At 41.4% G+C, this 23,770-nt stretch overlaps 1 protein-coding gene across 1 annotated transcript in view; it reads left to right on the top strand.

Annotated features, from left to right (window-relative positions):
• Nucleotides 1-22,869, top strand: part of wwc1 (WW and C2 domain containing 1) — a 37,850-nt gene extending 14,981 nt beyond the window's left edge. The window contains exons 6-22 of the mRNA XM_026370672.1: nt 2,967-3,096; nt 7,680-7,826; nt 8,219-8,289; nt 8,787-9,032; nt 11,193-11,282; nt 12,816-13,483; nt 15,498-15,615; nt 15,982-16,152; nt 16,486-16,678; nt 17,034-17,174; nt 17,762-17,811; nt 18,226-18,397; nt 18,699-18,869; nt 18,955-19,047; nt 19,719-19,949; nt 20,078-20,196; nt 20,505-22,869. Coding sequence (XP_026226457.1) covers nt 2,967-3,096; nt 7,680-7,826; nt 8,219-8,289; nt 8,787-9,032; nt 11,193-11,282; nt 12,816-13,483; nt 15,498-15,615; nt 15,982-16,152; nt 16,486-16,678; nt 17,034-17,174; nt 17,762-17,811; nt 18,226-18,397; nt 18,699-18,869; nt 18,955-19,047; nt 19,719-19,949; nt 20,078-20,196; nt 20,505-20,571 — 2,878 coding nt within the window. The 3' untranslated portion in view covers nt 20,572-22,869. The remainder of the gene's footprint in view (nt 1-2,966; nt 3,097-7,679; nt 7,827-8,218; nt 8,290-8,786; nt 9,033-11,192; nt 11,283-12,815; nt 13,484-15,497; nt 15,616-15,981; nt 16,153-16,485; nt 16,679-17,033; nt 17,175-17,761; nt 17,812-18,225; nt 18,398-18,698; nt 18,870-18,954; nt 19,048-19,718; nt 19,950-20,077; nt 20,197-20,504) is intronic.
• Nucleotides 22,870-23,770: the final 901 nt, after the last annotated feature.

Below are 23,770 nucleotides of genomic sequence, written 5' to 3'. Positions count from 1 at the left end.
ACCTGTGGGTAATTTAATCTCAGTACAAATACAGCTGTTCTGTGACAGCCTCTGTGGTTTGTTAAGAGAATATTGGGGAGCAAACAGCATCATGAAGTCCAAGGAAGACACCAGACAGGTCAGGGATAAGGTTGTGGAGAAATCTAAAGCAGGGTAAGGCTATAAAAAGATTTCCTAAGCTTTGAACATCTCACGGACCACTGTTCAGTCCATCATCCGCAAATGGAAAGAGTACGGCACAACTGCAACCGTACCGAGACATGGTCGTCCACCTAAACTAACAGGCCGAACAAGGAGAGCACTGATCAGAGATGCAGCCAAGAGGCCCATGGTGACTCTGGATGAACTGCAGAGATCTACAACTCAGGTCGGGGAATCTGTTCATATTACAACTATCAGTCGTGCTGATAGTAATCTGACTCAGCTTGAATTGTTTTGCAAGGAAGAATGGGCAAAGATTTCAGTCTCTAGATGTGCAAAGGTGGTGGAGACAGACCCCAAAAGACTTGCAGCTGTAGTTGCAGCAAAAGGGGGTTCCACAAAGAATTGACTCGGGGGCTGAATACTTTTGCACACTGCACTTTTCTGTTTTTTTATTTGTAAAAAATAAATAAACTCATGTATAATTTTCTTTCTACTTCATAATTGTATGCCAATTTTGTGTTGGTCTTTCACATATTCCAATAAAATACATTTATTGTGGTATTGTGTTTATGGTCATAATGTGAGAAAATGTGGAGAAGTTCAAGGGATATGAATACTTTTACAAGCCACTGTACCTTCAAGATTAATCAATTTAGTCGTGGGACAGACATGACACTGTGTTAACTCTGTACAGCCCCATGAGCTTAAAGCTTCTGTCAGCTCCTGCTCCTATAGTGTTTCAGTACAGCCAAATATAGTTTTATTTATTTATTTTTTTTTTTAGGTGAAATATGTAAATTAATTAACTTTCCCCTGTGAAGAGTGAAACACAAGGCTGCCATGTTGCAGCCTAATCTCCTTTGAAGAGCTTTATGTGAGCAGCTCAGTTTAAGGGTTTAGTGTGGTTTTAAATCCAGCACAGTGAGAAAAAGATGGATATTCAAATTTAGCCAGCTTAGTGTGGGGTCAGATGAATGTGCCGCTTTACACAGCTGAGGAAAGTCCAGGTTTTGCGATGACCAAGACATTGGTTAGCTCACCCCCTCTAGATGGAGCCCTGCTTGGATAGAGCTTGAGTGGGAAAAAAATACATTTGTTTGTTCTGGTACCATAGGCTAAAAAAAATCTGAAATGTTATTTATCAAGAATCAGAACAAAAATTTTACACAAACAGTAGTACAAGATCATTACATTATAGCATCAACATAAGATTAAACCAAATGAACAGAGTTTTTTTACACAAAGCAGTTTGGACAACGTGTGTGGTATGGATGCTGCTGCTACACCATTGGCTATTTCAGTGCCCTTGAAAGAGTTGGTGTACCTTCCTAATCAATCTAGCAGTAAAAGTGTGTGATTATGGTGGTCAGCTTTGGTGTTAGGGCTCTTATACTTGTTCTCACTCTGGGCAAACTATACAAGCACAAATATTTCCAGCTCTGCAAGGAGCGTTTCATCATTGAGCAGAAAAATGTGCCATTCAAAATGTGGTACTGTAAAGTAAGCTCTGGGCAGTTTCACACATTTCCAGTAGGGACAATAATATAAATATTGTTCTGAAGAGTTGCTGCATGAGAAATCGAGGGCATTATGGAAAAATCTTTATTTAACAGAAGCAAAATAATGCACCCCTCTTCTTTTGCATAGTTTTTTAAATTACTAGCTCGTAGGGGTGGGTGGGTAGCCTGAAAATTATATTGCGATATTTCAAGGAGACTTGCGATATTGATATTTATGTAGTTATAGGAGAAAATTTACTGTACATTTTTCATTATGTCCTTTACATGCACTTAAGTAACCCGGTTATTGCAAGTTCACATATATATTCAATCTGATTTGTTCTTACTCACTTCTCCATCTCAGATTTATTTTACAAGCAGTGCACACAGGTTTTAACCATCAGACTGATGGTGACAAAAATAACTTTTAGTTTATTAGTTAACATAGTTTTTTATTATTTAGATTTCATCTGCATTGTGTTTTTGGGTTGTCTGTCTGTTCTGGTGAACGCGAATTCTTAGGAATGCTGGGAGGAAATTCTTTCAAATTTAACACAGCTGTCTCCTTGGGTTCATGTGATGAACTATTACATTTGGTGGTCAAAGGTCAAGGTCATATTGCGCATGCATTCATCTAGTTGCGGCCCATACTTGTGATTGTAATAAGTAAAGAGCCCTTATTACTAATTAGAATATGAATTTGGACAAACATGCCTGTAAACAGCAACTTGACCGGTTGATCGAGGCAAGTTGCTCATTCTAGTTAGATACTAAATCATCGGAGGCAGACACTCATTGGGCTTGTGCGAGCTTTGAAACATAATTCAAATGTGTCATGTCACGGTATTGCTTTATCGTTCATATCATGAATTATTACATTTTTATTTAAAAATCACGTATACGACACAGATCTGCTACCTGACAAGTCACCTGACCTGACGGGACCATGGGACACTGTGTTTTAGTGGCACCTGTTGTATGAACAGTGTATCACATGTGCTAAGCTACAGCACAGCAACTAGTCCGTCTTTTCTGTGTAAATAAAATATAATCCCTTACAGTTGCATCTACGTATTTTCAGAAGAAAATAAATTGGCCCTAAATGTATAAATATGAGTCAGAGTTTTGCTGAATAGCCTATATACTCAATTTAAAGTCATTATTGTTTTAAACCCTGTGTATTTTTTCTATAACGCTGATGGTAACATTTTGGTAAGGTGCTTGGCTCTTAATGAAGAACTACTGCTACTCACACAGTCCTAAACACCTCTGTCTCTCTCTCTCTGTCTACCGCTCTGGTTTCTGCCTCGTCCTGACCTCCAGGATTGACCAGAAGGTGTCCAATAGCCCATATGGCTACAAGCTGCAGGAGGCACAGGCCATTCTCAGTGAGGTCCGCTCCATCCGAGACGCCATCAGCTCCGGGGAGAAGGAGAAACAGGAACTCATGCAGGTGAATGTGATACATATTATGTAGGACACTAAAACTATCTAAAGTGTATTTTTAGAGAATAAAGGTAAATATAAATCTCAACTTACTAATGATTTAGATATCATGTCATTGTTCTGAAGCATATTTTAACTAAATTTCTGCTTGGAGTTTATTATATATACAGTAATTAGCTGTGTCTCATCTCGGGGACAGAACAACGAAGTCTGGGCCGTTCCCTGTTTGCGTCATTAGTTGTTTCTGTTTGGACTGAAGGAGCTAGTGGCTAGCTAGCTAACATCACTAACATCATGCTATTTTAAGGTCTCTTGGTTTTTCACATTTGTTTGGTTGTGCTCAGCTCTGCATCACCGCCAGCACACAGAGAAATCATTTTGGGATATTCATGATGCAATATTTGTATTTTAAACATCAGGTTATCTCAGGCTCTGCTCTTTATGTTAAAAAAGTCTTGTTTGTATGCATTTTAGGTGTGGAAGTGGAAATCAAATTAATGGAGTGCTACTTTTAAGACCTAGCAGCTTGTTTAGTCTAGTTTATTGACTTCATGTCCAATAGATGAGTGTATATACCTGTGTCTTTTCAGAGTTAAAAACATCAAACGGCAGATTTAATTAGACAAATATTTCTAATTCCTCATATTAATAAAACAAACCTTGAACACAAGAAGAGTAAACCCCAGTCCACATTATACGGTACACGTAAAAGCTTAGCATTGTTTAAAGGCTGCTGGGGGCAGGATGCTTAGTTGACAAGCTCCAGTATCAACTGCCCCACGTACAAAAGAACTTGATAATTCACGTACTGACATCTGATTAACCTCTGACTAACACACCTCAGTATGAACAAAGCAAATTGGCTGTTCTTGGTATAGAACTTCTCATATTAAAGCTGCGAAAGGCCGATTGTGAAGAGATGAGGGCCTCTGATGACTCTCAGCAGAGTCTATATTACTATGTGTGCTGAAAACTTTATATTGCTATGAGGGGCAAAAAAGCCAGATGTTCTTAAAGAGATTTAGTGACTCAGAGGAGCTGATGCTGCAGGCGGGCAGGTGGTATTTTAGTATCTCACTATAGTCATTGTGATGACAGCCTGTCGAGCTCTCTCATGGGAAGTTGATGACTTGTGTTTGTGAGGGTTCGTTGAGATGAGCTTTCTAGAAGGTGAAAACAATTTGGCTGTTGGCAGCAGGATTTTTCAGCTCTGGGTGTGAGTCAGTCCTAATATTTCAGGTAAATCACGATAGACCCAGTTTTTTTTTTGTCTCTTACGTTTATCTATTAGAAAACAGTGGTCCACTTGAGTGACATATTCAAATACTTCACTGTGAATTTAAACTCCAAGATTACACATCACCTGCTCATTGTGTGGACATAGGGCTCAGTGATATCACCTAAAATCATTACCAGGAATAATTACATTTACCTTGGAAAGAAGTCAATAAACAAACCTAGGAACACAATTTGGTCTTTAGATTGTTCCCATCTCTGTGCTATCAAAATAAGAATGGTTAATTATTGATTCTCCCACACACACTCACTCTGACTACACATGCTATTTTCTGCATCCTGTATCTTATGGATGCTGTTCATTGCTCCTTGGAACAGTGCTGACGTATGAAGTGAAGGGTTGTGCTGAACATGAATCTAATTCACTGGCCTGCCTGAATGTACTGAACATGCAGTACCACCAGGATTAGAATTGGGGAAGTTACAGAATGAGAAGTAGTTTTATCACCAAGTGGGATTTCATATTCAGTACACATTTGTCTTGGTGATGCGGTGCAGAATTGGTTAAATCGTTGTGTCGTAGTAATCGTAATAATGTTATTATATTATTAGTAAGTAAGTTTAAATCAGCAGATTTATTCCCCACTCTCTCTGTCCACTGTGGCCACGACACTTTCTTTGCTTGAATGAATCCGACTCTCTGTCTCTGTGTTCTAGGCTGAAAACAGTTTCTCCCAACCTTCTCCTGCACTGCCACCATCCTTTATTGTGTGTGACAGCATCGCAGTGCAGCATTAACTCATTCCTGTTTCTACCATGGCTGCAGGGAGCATTAAAGTTGCATCATGGGACATGTAGTGTGGGGTGGAGATGAACATGAGCTCTCTTGGCTGTGATGTTAAAACATGATATTATCAAAATAGCTCCTCCAGGCTCCAGTTTATATTTTACTGTCCTAAGAACTGTTTTCATGTCCCTGACTGTGCAGATGTTTTGTCCTGCATCTTTGTCTGCACAGGGTGTGAACAGATAGTGGGGAGTTTCTACATTTCAGCACTATGTCCTGTCTGCACTTTGGCCCCTGTTTTCTAATTGTTTCCCACAAACGTTCATATAGGTTTAAAAGTATCAGGTCCTGTCAGAAAGATCTAGCTGCACATTAGTTTGGCTCGTATTGGTTTGGAGGTGCAGGGAGGACGAATGTGTTCAATAATACATAATCCGCCTCTGCCTCCCCCTGTCTCTCCCCCTCACTCCCCCTTACCATCTGCAGCTGACAGCTCGGTCTGTGACATTGTCTGTTCAAGTGTGTGAGTGCCTGTGCGTCTTCAGTAAGCCTGCATAGATGCTGTATATGGCTGTATGTTGGATAGCTGCACATAGACAAGGCCTACTGTGTGAACATTTTAATATATGATTTCTAAAAGAGAGAAAAAGAGAGATGGACATTTAGAGACGTGGAAATTGAGGTGTTGTTCCAGTTAGAACTCACCGAGAGAGTTTACAGCTGAAACCACTGAGCAGAGACCAAACAAACAAACAAAGGACATGTGAAGGTGAAACCTTACTCCTGAGAAGCTGTAAAAAAATATGCTGTTAAAAAAACTAAGGAAGTTTGAATGTAGAGGTCATTATTAGTCGCAGAATTAAAGTGGCTATTTCACTGTTTTGTGAAAGGTAATACACTGGATTAATAAATGAAGAAAGTAATTAAATGTTGGTCGTTAACATTCCCTAGTAGTTTGTTGTGCATTAAACATTTCTGAAAAGATAATGTTGATTTTTCTGAGGTCATTCCTTATTCCATGGGTGTCATGTCCTTTGTGGATAGGTAGACACCATATTTGATATGAGGGAATAGAGGGGATTGCTAATCTGGGTCGCCTTCAATCGTTACTGGTCAGATAATTGCTTAGTTTGTATATGGAATCATTAAAAGAAAAAATAGCAATGGGAAATACTGAGATAGGGAGCCCTGGCCTGGATTCAAACCCATGATTTACAAATGTATGTCCAGCAGCGATCTAGGTCATGTTATGATGTGCTGCTACAACTGAGAGGATCATCCCTGAAATACAGGCTGTGTGGATTCACTGTAAAACTACCAAGTGGAGGGTGAAATGTAAGAATAACTCAAAGTGAGCAAGAGGCTGCGTGATTGACAAAACTGCATCGTCTAAAGTAATTGTGTTGTATTTTTCTTTACAAGAATACTAATGGGGAGTAGGCCTGGAAATGTATGTACATATGTGATAAGCAAACACAGCATATTATTAGGGATAATCATGGAATCTTTCAAATATAAATCTCCACGCTTATCTCTGACACCCACTTGGAGATGTCATTCTGCGAAAAGGCCTTGTGCTGTACTAGTAAATGAGGGTTTAGACAGGAAAGTAGAAAAACCAAGAGACTGGCAGTGGAGACGCTGCATCATCAAAATACTGTAACACCACCATTATCATAGAGGTGCATTATTATTCTGCTACATCTGAAAAGCAAAGGTAAGCTGCATTCCACAGTGGGCATCAATCAAACCGCAGAGTCTTTAAAGATATTCATCACTGCTGTTAGGGTGAAATTATTATTGCAACTGTATTTGCTGTGCTGCACCGCTGTACTGTAACTTCTGGGAGCAGAACGCAAACACAGAGGAGCTATTCTTCTAAGGTGTTTCACTTTAAAGGGGCTCTTTGCCCAGCACCCTGAGAGGAGTAGATTCCTAGAGTGCAAAGGTCAAAATCACTGAGCTCAGATGAACATTTGTCTGCTGGAGGAGTTTTCAGTGTCGGACCCTGTGTTTAGATCAATTTCTGTCCAATAATAATAATAATAATAGTACTGTTTTTTTTTAATCTTGCATAGATATAGTGATTGGGCTGTGGGCTACAACTTCAGCAGTTAGAGTTAGAGATGCATTCATGCCTGATCTGTACTGACCACCATCACTGCATGACTTTAATAATGAAATAAAAATAATAATAATATCCTGTAAACATGTAAATGCCACTGACTGCATTTATGTCTGACTGAGTTATTTCTTTTATTTGTGTCTAGAGGCAGAACAAACCAGCACCTGTTGTTGTTTACCTCAGACAGTATCTTTGCCTCACGTCATTCCCACCTCCCTCATGGCTTGTTTTTATATTTCACATTTCTGTTCATATTTTAATTTCACTTTCTTCATACAGTATACTATAGTTTCATGTAACAGTTCCTTACCTCTGTTCTTAAATACATTTTATTGTTATTCCCAGTTTGTTCCTGCTGCAGTGTTCCAGTTTCTCTCTGCAGATGACTCATGTCACTCATATAATCTCCATTGGCCTTTTTTGGTTTGTTATGTTCATGCAGAAACTGGCCGTGTTGAAGGACAGTTTTCAGCTGGACTCGGGCTCTCAGCAGGAGCTGTGGGGCAGCAGCCCTTCACTCGCCAACTCGGAGCTGTCCATCCCTCGGCTGTACTCTGACGCCGGCTCCCAGACCGACATCTCCGCTGAGGTGAGCCCCAGAGAGAGCATTGGCAAAGGCTGTACAGAGCTGTGGTCTTGGTGTTCTTGATAAATCATGTTTGTTATCACTAAATGCTTCTAAGTCCTGCTGATTCACTGATTTATTTAGTAACTGTACAACCTCTTAAACTGCTGTCAGTTATTTTTTCGCAGAATCTACTTTGAGTTGCCTAGAGCTGCTACAGATATTTTCAATGGAAAATCATGAAGTACTATCTTCTAATTACTTATATTTAGGTTTTAATTTACAGTGATATAAAAGAGAGAAAAGTCATTTAGTTATGAATCTGAGAATTGGTAAATAGGCAGGATTGCCACATGCTATGTTGCATTGTGTCGGTGAAATAATGCGTGTAAATGTTGTTTGTTTTTTGCAATCAGTTCATGACCACCAACAACAAACTGGCTGAGAAGGTTCGCCTGAGTCTGAAGTACGAGGAAGCCAAGAGAAGGTAGACATTATTTTACCTGTGTGTAAATTAAAGATCTCCAAATGTTGGTTGTTCGATTTTGTAATCATTCCAGTTCATTCAGCTTACTCTGACAGACATTGAGACAATGTCGCACATGAATTGGAAAAACAACTGGAAGAAGTTAATGATGCTCAACTAATGACCTACACTCCTGACTGTCTGTGTTCAGCATTTGAGCAGAACGCTTTCAGAGCTGGAAGATATTTGCAGCAGGGCTGTTTAATTGTGTGGATTCATTATTGTCGTTCAATTTCATAGATGGAGCATTTATGTACAGAATTTCATGTAAAGTAAAAATTCAGCGTGCTGAGTGCTAATTGATGGCTTCTGTCTCTGATAAGTTTATCTGATGCTGAATAAAGACCAAATGGAGTTTCAGTGAATAGTTGATTAAATCCTCTTTTATCTGCTTGAACTTTGCCCTCCTTTGTCTTCTCCTCCATATCATCCTCATTCCACTGTTCTCGCTTTATCAGGATTGCCACCATCGAGGTGCAGATCGCCAAATTGGACAGTGAGGCTTGGCCGGGGCTGCTGGACCCTGAACGAGACCGCCTCATCCTCATCAACGAGAAGGAGGAGCTGCTGAAAGAGCTACAGTACGTCAGCCCCCGCCAACGCCTGGAGCCCAACGACGCAGAGAAGCTGGAGTCTGAAAGGAAACGTCTGGAGAGAGACCTGCAGGCCGCCAGAGACAACCAGAGCAAGGCTCTGACTGAGAGGTGAGGGGAGGTCAGCCTCTGGACTAATACATATACTGAACGTAAACGAGAACATGACAATTTAACAGTTAACATGCTGCAGCTCGGCAGGATGAGAGCCTTGACTGTTATTACATAGTCCAGTCGCGTTCTGGGTGAAATGCCACGATGTGTCTGTGCAGACCAGAAACAGTGACTGTGGCCCATTGTAATGAATAACTGAGCGCAGAATTTAACATTTAACATTTGACATGTAGTGCTTGGTCAGACGCTAAAAACAAAGCCAAGTAGGGAGAAGACCGCTGAGCTGAAAGACTCTGTTGTGTTGGGACCAATGGTCATTGTCTGTTCATCTGCTATAGATAGAAAGTCGCAGCAGCTGTAAAATAACTTTGTAATTTGTCAATCTTCACTAACACTTCCCCTCTTACCAGCTTTAAAACAGTTACATGTAGAAGTCATTAACACTGGATTTTACGTAAGATTGAATTTTCTTGGTGTGAATTCAGTGATCTTCACTCTGTAAGGCCTCACGTTAAATATCCCTCTGCTATTTATTACTGACTGACTAAAGCAGGTGATGAGAGTTTTCTGATGTGTGTACCTGTGACTGTTATTGTCTCACCTGGTGATAAAATGTTTGACCTTCTACTCTGACTTTCAAAGATGTCAAACCTCACTCATGATGATTAAGAGGTAAAGATGATATGACAGTCCTCCTGTCTCCTCTCAGCAAACACCAAGGCTTCTGGTGTAAGACTCACTTCTGTGAGCAGCACAAAGATGCATGTCAGTCCATATAATTATTTTTAAGCTTCAGAAATGACAGTGGTGTTTTGACTTCTGTTGTTTTGCCTCACAGCGTTTCTTCAGTTAACTGCAGCCACCTGCTGACCTACACTTTCTACACCTTTTTAAGGCTTTGATGATTATGCAAGTTACAGTTCAACAACAGCAGCTATTCTATGTTAAATTTTGACTTTTTCCAATTGTAAATATAAAAAATAGACATGTTTCAGCAGTACTCCATGTTTTCTCTGCTCTCACTCTCTTAAATCTTTCACCTCTTTCTCTTCTCCTTTCTCTTTTCCCAAATAGCAGTGAGCAGCAAAGCAGAACCGCCAAGATCCTGCATCCCTCCTCCTCCTCTCTTTCTCTCTCTCCATCTGTGACAGGACTCTTGTTGTTCTATGTTCAGGTCAGACTCTACCTGAGCTCAGTCTGTCTTTGTGTCTCGTCTCCTGTTCCTGTAACCTGAGAGGCTGCGCTGCCTGCTCAAAGAAACCTCTTGTAGTCCGGCTACGCACCCGTACACACACACTGACACAGTGATATGTAGTCAGAGTCTGTAGCTTCTCCAAATGTCAAATTCACTGACTTTGAACCAGGATCCTTGAGTTTAACAAAGTTTTCTATTCATTGTGGAGTTCTTAAAAGCTCTGCTCAGCCGTGCAGATGTTTCTGTGTATTCTGGCCAATGAGACATCTGCTCAGGTTAAAGCTGGGACAGCGCTTACTCATAATGAGAAAGACAAATAAGTAATTTACTGATAAAGGTGTTGCTGTTTATTAAAACAAATCATGCAAAAGTAGCTTGGAAAAGTCATGAATTTAATTTGAAACTTCGGAATTCACTTTTCTCAAGCCCCCACTGCTACAGATCTTTAATTTTTGTCCTAAAGTCATGTTAGGGGAATGGACAGCAGTGCGCCACAAATTAATGAGCATCTGTGGTGAAAACAAGCAACAAGACAGGTAATTTCTCATGCACTTCTGATACCAAACCAAATGAGGCCACTTGTATCCTGATACAAACATCACACATTGACAATCTAATAAAACTCTACCATACACAATTAGACAATTATTAAAAATGACACTTAAAGTCAAATTAACAAGACCACACACCAGCAGCTGTGTGTATCCACATCAGAGGTTTCCCCTGTTTCCTATTCACAGATGAGACTGGTTTCCTCCAAACAAAGCTCACAGTCCTCGAACACGTCACTGCTTTGTGACATAGTTGTTGACTCTTTTTTTTTTTTTTTTAACATCCTCCATCTTTAGCAAAGATAAAGAAAAATGTTCAGGTGGCTCATGTTGAGTCGAGTAACAGCTGCTATTTGATTTTTTTTGTCTGTAGCTGGAAAGAACATGCTCACCATCTTTTTGTACTTTCAGGCTGCGACTTCATTGCAAGAGGAACAAGCTTGTCAGAGAGCTGGAGGAGATGGTTCGACTCGCCACGTCACTACATACTCAACTCAAAAGGTTTGGTCATGTGTATCATACGACTCTGCTTCGCTCTTTACCCTCCACCACGCTCTGCTCAGCCGTTCAGGTAGTTGTAATGAAATTACAATAAACCAGAACCCACGAAGGCTCCAATGCTACCAAGGTGTGTTTCAGTGCTAAAACCAGTTCTAAAGTAGAATCTCACCACTTTTACACAAGGCATTTTATAAAACAAATGACTTAAAGTCAAACCTCTACATTTCAGTTCCTCCTGGTTCAATTCATTATTAGATTTAAAGCAGAGCTTTGAAGTGAAGCTGAAAAAATGTGCTGGTATTGAAATATTTAAATTTTAATGAGATAATTTTGTTCTCAGCATCTTTCTGATTTTAGTCATTACCTCAGTGCAGATGTTATTTTGCAGCCCAAAATAGCACACATATTAGACAATCCCCAGGAATGAACATTTTAATGGGCTACTGTAAGAGCTGCACAAGCCAGCTGTTCACACAGAGTCATGAGTGAGTTTGACATATTTAGGACCTGTTGTGAATTCAGTGTCAAACTTGTTTAGAACCAATGAAAAGGAAAAGGACAGCTGATAGATTAGTGTGAAGGAGAGAAAGGGAGAAGGGGCAAAATATGAGATGAGAGAAAATAGGAAACGTTTTGCGTGGTGAAGAAATGTCTGCAGTGAGGCTTCCAGCTCTGCACGCATGTTTTCTACATTCTTCTTTTCCTCTTCTTTGTCTTACCTTCTCTGAAACCTCTTCTGTGAATTAACAAACTGTCCTTTCCATTAAAACTGCAGTAGTATTGAGTTTTGAGTTTTTCTATTTAACATGTCTATATCCAAGTGCAGCTGCAGGAAAAACGCTTACAAATGACTAAACTAAACTAAACTAAACTAAACTCTCAGATCACTGGGCAGAAAGAGTATTTATCAGAGCTTATTTAAAGGTACTGCAGCTTTTATACAGTATGTGGATTAGTTTAATGAATTACATGTTACTTTAAAATTACCTTTCTAACACCATTAAAAGGAAAAGTCACATTTAGGTTGAAGCTGTATCCTTTGCCTGATGATGAAAAGCAGTTTAGATGATGAATGAATAGACCGGGCCAAACAAACAAGGCTTTTCAGTACATCCATCCAGTGGTCAGGAGGAGAACTCTGTAAAATCAACAACCTGTTCTTCCTCGGAGTCAGCACAAGAATGGCCAGAGCGAGGGGCCTCTTCAGGGGCGCTCTAAACAGCATCATTGTGTTGGGGGAAATGGTTCAGGAACTTCGGTGTCTTATATGAAAGAAGCTGTATCTTTATCTTCGTCTGAAAGAAATACGTCGTCAGAGGTCGTCAAATCAAATTGTGTTCCCTGTTATAGACGATCAATTTTTCATGACAGAAAAATAGGATATTGTCATAATCAATAATTCAATGTAATGTTGCTCTCCCTCCTTCTTCTTCTTCCTGCGATTATTATTATTATTATTATTAGTAGTAGTAGTAGTAGTAGTAGGAGAGCAGTTTGACTGATATATGCTGTTTGTCTCCCTGTCCCCTGCAGCCTGTCGGCCAGCACCCTGTCCTGTTCGTCTGGCAGCAGTCGAGGTTCTCTGACATCCAGTCGTGGCTCGCTGGCTACCACCTCCAGCCTGGGCTCCACGTCCTCGCTCAGCTTCACCGACATCTACCTGGAGCAGCCCGAACTGGCCGACCCAGACTTCCAGAACAAGCTGGACAGCCTCCTGCAGGATGGCGGCCAGGGGGGCTATCGTCCCTCCAGCTCCATCACAACGATACATGAACATGAAGTGGTGACAGGCTGCGGAGGAAAAGACTCTAAGAGAGCTGAAGGCAAAACAGTAGGAGTGGGAGGAGATGTAGGAGGTGCAGGAGGAGGTGGTGTTGGAGTAGAGTCTGGGTCATCTAGGATCCAGGCCCTCAGACTGTCAGAAACTCCTCGCTCTATGAGCTCTTTATCCCCACGGTCGTCTCTGTCCTCACTGTCTCCGCCTTGTTCACCACTCGTCACAGACACTAGTTTCCTGTCTGAGACGTTCACAGGCCAGACGGGGCCTGATGGGTTAGGCCTAGATCTGGAGCTCCACAGCAGGCTGGCAGAGCTGGAGTTGAGCCTGGGCTGTCAGGGGCAACAGCAGGAGCAGCACTGTGGTCCAGGTGGGCTGGAGGAGAAGCAGAACCTCAACACTACACTGAACGAAGAGGTCAAAGGTAAACGCAAATCTTTTACTTCTTCATCCTGTCTCTTGTAATTAGTCCTTCTTCCCTTGTAATATGGACCCTATTAGCATAATTACCTCAACTCAGAGGGACACAGGCACCTACAACCTGAAATGGTATATAATAATACAGAAAATGTTTACTAAATGTTTAATATATCCAGTTACAGCCTACAGAGATACTTTCTTCACAGCCGTTTGACCAATTTTAATATGATCAAAGTAAAAGTCAGAGATTCTTCAGCTGATGTAAAGTTTTGTAGATCATTCCTACAGAGGAGTCAGACACAGGTGGATTCAAAAGAGAAGCTGCTTCATATTTTAAACACTGCTCTTTGCTAAATAAGATTAAGTAGAAATAAAAGGTTTGATGAGAGCATCTAGGGATGATTTGAGTCCCGAAACCATGATTTAAAAAGTGGATACGGTCTCATGGACACCTCCCAGAAATCTGATGTTTCATCACTTGTCTTTGTGCGTGAGCTGTGGAAAGTAACTGTGTTTATGTCAAAATGTAACGTGAGCCGAATTATGGACCGAACAGAAAGAAGATTAAGTAGAGCCCAGTAGCAGACGACACCACCCTACTAACTGACTTGACACTTCCCTGAAATGACTATGGTTTAAACTCCAACAGGGATTTGCAGATATTAGCATCTTCCTTTTTGTCTCTAAGCTTCCAAGCAGTCATATCACACCCTAACAGCAATAAAACTGTTATTGACTGAAATGATGCTCCTAGTTAATAACGCAAGACCAATAATGGTGATAAATTATCCGCAATTAAATGAGCTGCAGTAGCAGAGAGTGAGACAGGAGGCAGCGAGGAGACGACAGGCATGCTGGTGATATAACGCCTTTATCTCTGTTACATTAGACGCCACAGGAAACACTCGAACTTTATTAGAAAAATGGGATACCAGGAATGTGTGTGAGGAGAAGAGAGGAGGTGGAGGTTAGGAAGGTGTTGGATTACAGCTGCTGGGTTGTTTCTGTGTGTGTGTGTGTGTGTGTGTGTGTGTGTGTGTGTGTGTGTGGACAAAATGTAATTGGTGTTTTGTCACAGTTATACATTTGTTTTTTTCCTCTGTTGGACAAATAAACTTATCAAAAGTGCTGAATTAGCAGCTTGTGAACAGACAGTTGCTGGATTCTTTTGGTACTGAAGTGCACTTTTCAGGCAGGTTCTGGACTCGTACACAGTCTCTTTTTAATTAGATTTATTGATCTGAGAATAATTATACTCTCAAATTGTAAGTCACACTATAAAAAAAATATATATTTTTTTTTAGTGTGACTTACTTGATTTATTTTTTTACATCATTAATAACAATTGAAACATGAATTGTAGTGAGGGAGAGTTGAAGTTTGAACTCTCAAACTTCGTCAAACCTACGCTGCATAAATGTGAGTCAGGTTCTTGTTGCAGCCACAGGTGAAATGTGGACAAGGTGTCTAGTTTCCCGTTCACTCTCCATCCCTGCAGCTTGGGCTGATGTTACCCGGCTCTAACTGCACAGGCAGTGTGATATGATAAAACCACTGTGTGGGTGCATAGAAATTCCAGAGGTAATGTTGTTCAACTATTGTGACGGCATGCAGCAACACACAGCGTTGGCCAATCAGATGTAGTACTGTATGTGCACTTCTACATGACTTGGATTGCAGCACTGTAAAATGCTGCTCTGTGGGTTTTGATTGGAGCTTGTGGTGCAGATCTCTCTGCTTCTGGTTTGTCTCTTTCTACTCTCTACTCTGCTATTTATTGACCTGCAACTATGTTCAAACTATGCCCTGGCAGATTAGAATTTAATTGATATGATATGAATTAAATCATACCTACTTGACTTAAGAACGACTTTCAAAAAGATATAGTTGGTGAGTTCTGTGGCCAAGAGGAATCATATATCATTAGAAAATCATGAGATCTATTTTCTAACTTTGAAGAAGAGGAACTTTATTCATGTATATATCTTCACCTTGTTTCTGTCCTTTTCTGTCTTTAGACTCAGCTCCCCAGCTGCGGGGGATGGGAGCGGGGCCAAAGAAGATCGGTGTAACATCTGCGGTGTCTGATGAGTCCGTAGCTGGTGATAGTGGAGTTTACGAACCATCAGAGCGCAGGTACAAATAATTATAATCAAATATAAGTATGTTGCTTAAGATGAACATGAGGCCTCTGTAAATCCATGTAACTCCCTAATTAACCACACTTTACATGCTAATATTTTGAATCCATGATCCAGTTCCACTTACACGACTTGCAGTTGAAAATATAATGAACACATCATGCCATCACATTTTCAGAATTATATTGAGAAATATTTCGATATAGATATATATATAGTTAGATATTTACAGCCTTCACATCTTAATAATAACAGCACATCAGCGTTTTCCACATTTAAAGTCTTCTGTTTGGCTCGGGTTACATGATGTTACATAACTGTTTGTTACACTCCAAACTGTCCATGCTTGTGTTTTGTCTAGACCTGGCCTCCCGGCAGACCTGCTGCCGGACTCCTATGAGGAGAGGCTGGCGCTGGGCTGCTCTCAAGTGCAGCTCAGTTTCCGCTACGAGTCCAGAGACCAGCGCTTCACCATCTATGTCATGCAGCTGTCCAACTGCAGCCCCCTCTGCCTACCGGCCAACCAGAAAATGTATGGACTCTTACTCCTGCTTATTAGAATAAATGTACATCATGTGATCATATGATGATCATATGAACCACAAGCTACTTGTTGTCCTTTACTGTTTCTGTCCATTTCATGCTTGTGGGTCCACAGAGTTAGAGAAATGTTGTCCTCTGGTCAGTGTACCAGTGTCTGGTACGTCACAGTATTTCGGTCCCAAAACATCTTGTGAATCATGTGAGGTTTATACGCAGTACAGAAGCAGATTAGAGACATGTAAAGTATAAAGATTATTTTGTTGTCGTACACCTTTTCTGACCATTCAGCCTCCTGTAACACCTGTACCTGTGTCTCCTGCAGTCACGTGCGCTTGGTGATGCTTCCTTGCGTGGAGGCCACTCGCTGCCTCTTCAGAACACGCAGCTCCCTGCCTCAGGACGTCGTGGAGGTCAATGAGGTGTTCGGCATGCAGATATCCCACAGTGCCCTGCGGCAGAAGACCCTGAGGGTCGATGTCTGCAACAGCATCAAGCCGGGCCACGAAGAGTGTCTGGTTAGTAGAGCTCTCCTTTCTGATTTGATGTCCTAAAACATCCTGTGAGTGAATGAAAGGTTAATTTATTACATGTTTACCTTCTTTGTTTCATTTTTACATCTTAGGTTGTTTTTTTTGTTTTTTTTAAATAAATGTTTCTCCTGTAAATACACAGATTTATGTCTGTAAATAAACTCTGAGGTATTACTACTATAGTATCACCACTGTCATCACACTGCTGGCTAATTCAGTGGGGCTGAAGGATAAAATCTCCACCAGCTGCTGTGTTGTAAATTTTTCTGCTTCTGACTTTTTTTAGCCCATTGTTTAAAAATGTCTCCTTCTTGCCTCTCTCCCCCTTCATTGGCCCCAGGCGGGAGCCCAGATCAGCCTGGCTGATGTTAGCTGCTCAGAGGAGAGATGTACCAAGTGGTACAACCTGCTGAGCCACGCCTACATGCCCGAGATCAACAACAAGGACAAAGAGAGCAGAGCAGCAGGCGGCTTTGACCGGGTACAGAGGGGGACACTCTCCACAGCAGAGGAATTATTCCAACATAATTAAAAACATCTGATGCTGACCATTTCTGCTAACAAACTAATGTTTATATTTAAAATGTTTTTTTTTTTTTTTATTGAGAGAAAGATTTTCCCTCTGCACATTCAGTCCCTTTGTTATATTACTCCGTTCATTTCTCTGTCTCTTATGAGATTATTAAATAATCATAGTGAGTTCATAAGGATGAAAAGCCTGTCAGCAGAAATTACTATGTGTACTTAATGGTGATGTTTTCATGTATTAAAGACGCTGCTGTTCTATAAACTAGTCACCAGTCAACTTGCTGAATCAGTATTAGTATTAGTATCATACGCTCCATGAATTATGTCGCCTTCAGTGATGACAACTAACTACTGAAATAAAAATTCAACGTGGAAAACTACCAGTGTATGGAGGAACGAAGCAGAAACAGAAGTGACTCTAATATAAAAGCTTACTTATATGAGTTGAGACAAACGTTATGATTAAAACAGTTTTAAATGATGATGGTAAACATGAAGAAATTGATCAGTGTCTGGTTCTAAAGTGTGTTTGTGTTTCAGACTCATGTTTCCAGCAGTGACAGAAACCGAGCACCTGAAGACGATGAGTGGTGAGTGCTGCGCTTCACAATCATTTTTACGTGTTGGGGAATTTTAGTGAACCATCAGACAGAATTAAAAAAATCATAGCCGCTCTTATATCATTAAAGGTACAGTACGTCACTTTTTTAAATAAATAAATAAATATATGCTCCAAAACTCACCTCAAAACCTGCAGACAGCACTGTCTAATGAAAGTAAATCTGTAATTACCACATTGCTGTAGTACGCCGCAACCAATTAGTGCAGTTTCAGGTTTATGCTGCATCTCCCTCTAAAGTCGAGTTCTTCTCCACACACTTTGAGTACAAGTACATCACCAAATACAAAGATCTGTGCTTAAAAGCTTTTAATACATTGATGTGTTCAGTCAGAGTAACAAGATGGAGAGAGAGTTTATCCTGGTCTCTGTTGTTTATTTTCAGGCATGGTGACCCTCTGGAGGCAGACATGTTTGATGATGAGGATGCTGTTGAGGGGGTGGGGCCTGGTGAGGAGGACGAGGATGAGTTGTATCCAGACAGGAGCCAGTGGGAAGTAGAGGAAGATGAAAAGGTGAATAAACCCCGTCCAGCAGCAGCAGCTATCACAGAGAAGGTAACTTTAGTTTTTTTTTATGCTGGTTGTGTCTCAAGAAAAATTTACAAAAAAATAAAATTTGAGAATTTAAGAACCCACGGGTGTCAACAACAGTTTTAAATGTTAAAAGCTGTTAAATAGTTTTGTCTCTTTTTATTTAAACCGTGTTCTGTCTGGCAGCGTAGCGTGCAACATATTCAAACCCTTTGTGCTGTATTTGTGTGTTTGATTATTTGAACCTGGTTGAAGGTCGAACTTGAGCTTGACATTTTAACAAGCTATGCCTTTAAATCTTTCCTATGTCACATTCTTCATCCAGGTGAACAAGGAGACGAGTATGGACGGCCTGCCATCGTCCCAACACTGCTCTGTCGTTCGGCCCAAAGAGCGTCGGCCAGATGTTCGCCAGCAGAACCCTTTTATGAGAGGGAACACCATCATCCGCTCCAAGACCTTCTCTCCAGGACCTCAGAGCCAGTACATCTGCAGGGTAACAGAAACGGGCAGAAGTCAGAATGTTAGACACGCTGTCTTCACTTTCCCTTCATTCCTCATTCTTTTGTTTTCCTTCCTAGATTAACCGCAGCGACAGCGACAGCTCCACGCTCTCCAAGAAGTCTCCGTTCGTCAGAAACGCCTCAGAGAGACGCAGTATGCGTATGAAGAAGGTAGAAACTATTCTGTCTCCTGCTCTCATCTCACCCGAGACAAAAACAGTTAGAGCAGCTGGGATCAGACCAGTTCTTCAAGACCTCAGCTGTTTTTCTTCTCACATGACTCAAGCAGTCTGATTGTGTTACAGCATCACTGATTTAACTTTTCTCTGTTTCTCTGGAAACATGTCAGAGCAACGGACTCGTGCAAGAAATACTTTAAAAACACATTTAAAAAGGTAAAACCAGTATAGACACTGACGGAGACAAACAGGTGTTCTGTCTGGACATCAAGTACTAAACGGATGTATTTGGGAGCATGAGTCTGTTGCAGAAATAACCCTGCTTCAGTGTCTCTGTGTGTCCTGTTCATTCTCCTGAGATAATCAGAGCATTATCAAATGCTGTAAAGTGATTCCTAATGTTTAATAAGCCTCTCCTGAGGCTCAAGAGCAGCACATCAGGTGTTGGTCACAGTATTTGCAGATCACTTCACTGCTGTACACCGAGTTTAATGAAGTAGCAGCTTCTGTAGTTGTCTGCTGCAGAGCTGCACACACATGAGCAAGCATCTGCTGATTTGAAGTTTTGCAGCAACTTTCCATTTGCAAAGCTAAACAAATAATAAATAAATAAAACTGTCAATTGTTCTTTTTGAACAGTGTACTTCCTCTTCTGCCCTTCAGCCTCCTGTGCAGGTCAAAGGTTTGGACGGTCTGCTGCGCACGTCGCTGGACCTGGAATTGGACCTGCAGGTGTCTCGGACACGGCAAGCCCGGCTGGCACAGGAGCTGCGGGTGCTGCGGGAGCTGAAGGCTCAGCTGGAGAAGGCGAGGCAGCAGGGCCAGAGAGAGCTGCCCACCTGGGTCCAAGAAGACGAGCGCTTCCGTCTCCTCCTTAAGCAGGCAGAGAAACAGGTGAATGAGCCTGAGATCAAGTCAGACCACACAAACTGAGATCCAGTCGTTTAATTTGTACCTGAAGGAGAGCTGAGTCCCAGCTGCTTCTCTTCCAATTTAACACGTCTGCTTATCGTCCTGTTCAGACTCAGCAGGAGCAGCTGCAGGAGAAGCGGGTGGAGAAGATGATGAGGGCAGCAGCCAAGGACGTCCACAAAATCAGAGGCCAGAGTCGCAAAGAGGTCCCCGAGGTCCAGACCTTCAGGTGGGGGAAACAACAACTCAGGACCCAGATTTATTTATCAGATTTGGAACAGGAAGTAGCCTTTGTTTTAAGAACCTAGGAATTGATGGCTGATATTTAGGAGAACTGCAGTGATGCTACACAGATTATTAATAATCTGTGTAGCATCACTGCAGTTCTCCTCTAACATCAGTTAGAGTGTTAAAAAAACACTCTAACTGATGTGAAGAGACAGACATCAGAAAAGAGGAGGAGGAGGTTGTTCTTCATGAATATGAGTTTGACGCAAGTGATGTGACTTGTTCTGACTTGATCTCGTGTGATTTCAGAGAGAAGATGGCTTTCTTCACACGGGCAAAGACCAGCATCCCCGACCTGCCGGCTGACGACGTGTAGAGAAACATTTCAAAGTACCCTGAGTCTTAACCTGCAGCTCCCACACAAATGAAGCAGACATTTGGCGGTGTTATGAAGAATTAAAAATAATAATAATAATATTTGTAGTGGAAAAACCATGAAGAAACATTTTTAGCTCAGCATTTCTAATGTGGATATTATTTGTTTGTAAATTAGTAATAGCACTGCTAGAGCTTTTTGTATTTTAATTTTAAATATTATTTCACTCTCTCTTCCAACACTAACTTACTAACAGGCTGCTTATAGGCTTGTAGGTTTTTAAAATCATTCCAGAACAAAGTGGCACAGCTGCACACGTGAGTTTTATACTCAATGACACAATCGGACAAAAAGAGTAAATGTACGTCTACAGCACAAAATAAAATCCAACAATGGTACTCAAGGAAAATCAGCATCTTAAATAAATGTCCCCTCTTAAAGAGATATTTGACAATGACCTTCAGGTCGTATGAGAACTTTGTATGCAGACAAACACACGCAGATTTTTATTAGTATTGGTTTTAATCTAAAAGGCACTCTGTAACTTCCATACATGTGAATATGGTTCTGAGAACAGCTGACGTTTTTATACTATTTATGGTGACACAGTTTGTCAGACGGTTTACTGCAGGTGACGGCTCTTTGAGGCTTGGACAGAAACTAGAGTTCCTGGATCAGTCATCACCATGACACAGACTTTGACTGAGAAGGTGGAGCTTCAAGCTTGAGGACATTAAATCAAGAGGTGAAGATCAGGTTGTAGTTTAAGAGGAAAAGAAACTGTTAAAATGTGACTTAGTTGACGCCCCAGTTGTTCTTCTTGAGTTGTAGTCCAGACAAAACAGATGCACCATCATTGTAGGCTGCCCTCTAGAGGTCGAAGCACATCATGGTTACCTGCCGTATCCACAGGTGACTGAATTAAACTTTTCTATCAGCAAATGAACTGTATTTGTATGTGAAATATCGTCAGCACAGGTTGTTCACTAGCAGTGTGACCTAATGAACTGGATTTGGTGCCCCAAGAGCCTCCTTTTAGCTGTACATTAAACGTTGAGGTGTAGAAACAGCACTAACACTCAGGTAGTTGATCAGATAGTCTGCACTTTAAAACTCTGGAGGTTCAAGTTGTTGTTTTTTTAAACGTGAGAAAAGAGAAATTTGATGTAGCTCTTCTTAAAGTTAAAAAGTTCAAACTCTGCCTTGTGCTGGAATGATTGTTGATTGTTGAAACACACACAGAAAGTGAGGAGCAGATGTGTTTTTGATGACTGTGAATCTTTTACTGATTGTATAATTATTAGACTGGAAGTGGCTACTCTCCCCACTCATTAGAGAAACTGACCAGCAGCCGACAGAAGGTCGGTTCTGGTTTTTCCTCTGTGTAACTGGATTTTTTGGAAACATATCGGAGTCTCTCTCATGTCTCGTAGGCCTGGAAGCTCTGCAGCTGAATCTGTGTCGTGGTGCCCCAGCAGAAGTGCACGTCATCTCCGTTCTGTCTTTAAATCAATATTTTTATATTAGCAGTGTGTTAGATGACTGCGTGTTATGTCCCCTCAGCTCTGTGGAGGTGTAAAGTGTATTTTTTAGCTCATTGTTTATTGTCTGTCTCACAGCTTAATGATTTTAGAAGCTAGAGAATCGGATGGTGGACCTGAAGACAGTTTTTGAACAGTGGGAGTTGGACGTGCTGTGGTTCAGAAGGTTCTGATCATGTTCAGTCTGATCAGTCACTTTAAGAACAGCTGCAGATGTCACCAGAGCTGAACATTTCCCGTCACTGATGCTGTCAGTTGAGACTTTGTAGTGATGTCTGACTCTGCAGCTGGATTCATAAAGCAGCAGACCTCTGTGGTTCATCTCCTGTTGCTGCCTGACGTGGGAGGTCGCTCGCCGTTTTCTGCCTTGAAGCTTTTACTGTTTGATGTGTGATGATTCTCCGGCTGTGATACATCTGGCATCATGCTGAAACTTTTGAGGAAGCTGTAATATTAATAATAAATATCAGCAGAGATCGTCCACTCGTCTGTTTTTGTCCGTCATAGGTCAGAGCTTCACTTCCTGCTGGTTCTCTGTGCTGAAAGTGTGTTTTGATGCTGTGGCACGAAGCCTTCAGATCGAGGCCGACAAAAGCTGCGGCTGCTACTGCTCAGCAGATAAACTGTCCCGTAGAGAGTCCACCTTTCTTTGTTTGAGCTGCGTCCTTTATGTTTTTCGTTGTGTTGAGGTCGACTAACACGTGTTTTCTTAGTTTGTCACCCAACTTAAAATAAACACTATACGTTTTTAAATTCACCAGAAGAGTCCCTTTGTATTCAGGTACCAGTAGAATGTTTTGAGAGGAGTCTGGAAAAAGAACAGATATCCCACAAGTAGAATAATGAAAGATCCCTACAACTCATTCCCAGTCTGAAGAAGGAAAACGCTGCACACGTCTGATTCGGATTGGTCGAAACCAGCTTCAGTGTGAACAGTCGATTAGTACCAAAGATTTATCACCTGGCGCTCACACAGACGCTGATCCAGTGTAACGCTTGTCTCATCTGTCTTTAATCTGTTTTTTATTTTCCCTGAGGTTTAAATGATGTTTCCTGTGGGCAGTCACTGGCTTGAAGTCTTCTGTTTGTCAGAAACCCTCCAGACACTAGTAGTACAGAGGTCTGGTTGACTTCCCCACCTCCATTCAAGAGCAGCACTGGACACTGGTCGATCCTTTAGAGCCTCCTCTTCAGTGTCCTTTGGCTTTTTGTTCCTTTGGTTCTGTGTTACCAGTAGAGAGATGAGGAATGACATGCAGCACCAACGTGCCCCATTGAATGTCACGTTCAGACGTCTCTATCGATGTGCTTCAGGCACTGGTTTGAGGATTCTTCACTTTGCAGTGATAATCCAGATACAGGACCGACAGGACAGCAGTTTTTTCCACCAATGGGCTGATAGTTTCCCTGCTCATTTAACTGCACAGACATTAGCTGTTAGCTAGCTAGAGCGACGACAAACCGGAGCAAAGTGTGAATCCAGATCTGGGTGTTCAGACTGAGGGGACAGAAGAAGGTGTTTCAGAACGAGAAGCAGTGAACGGGCTGTAGGTTTTACTGTAGTAGGAACACTGTCAAATGAATGTGAGAGTCAGCAACAGTCGACCACTGTCGTGTTTTCTCTCTCTCTTTTAGTTTGCATCATGTGAACTGAGAGA

This window comes from Anabas testudineus, chromosome 14 (genome assembly GCF_900324465.2).
Source record: "Anabas testudineus chromosome 14, fAnaTes1.2, whole genome shotgun sequence".
In the NCBI taxonomy this organism is placed as follows: Eukaryota; Metazoa; Chordata; class Actinopteri; order Anabantiformes; family Anabantidae; genus Anabas; species Anabas testudineus.
Note: the sequence above shows the minus strand (reverse complement) of the source record. Positions and strands in the feature narration are given on the sequence as shown.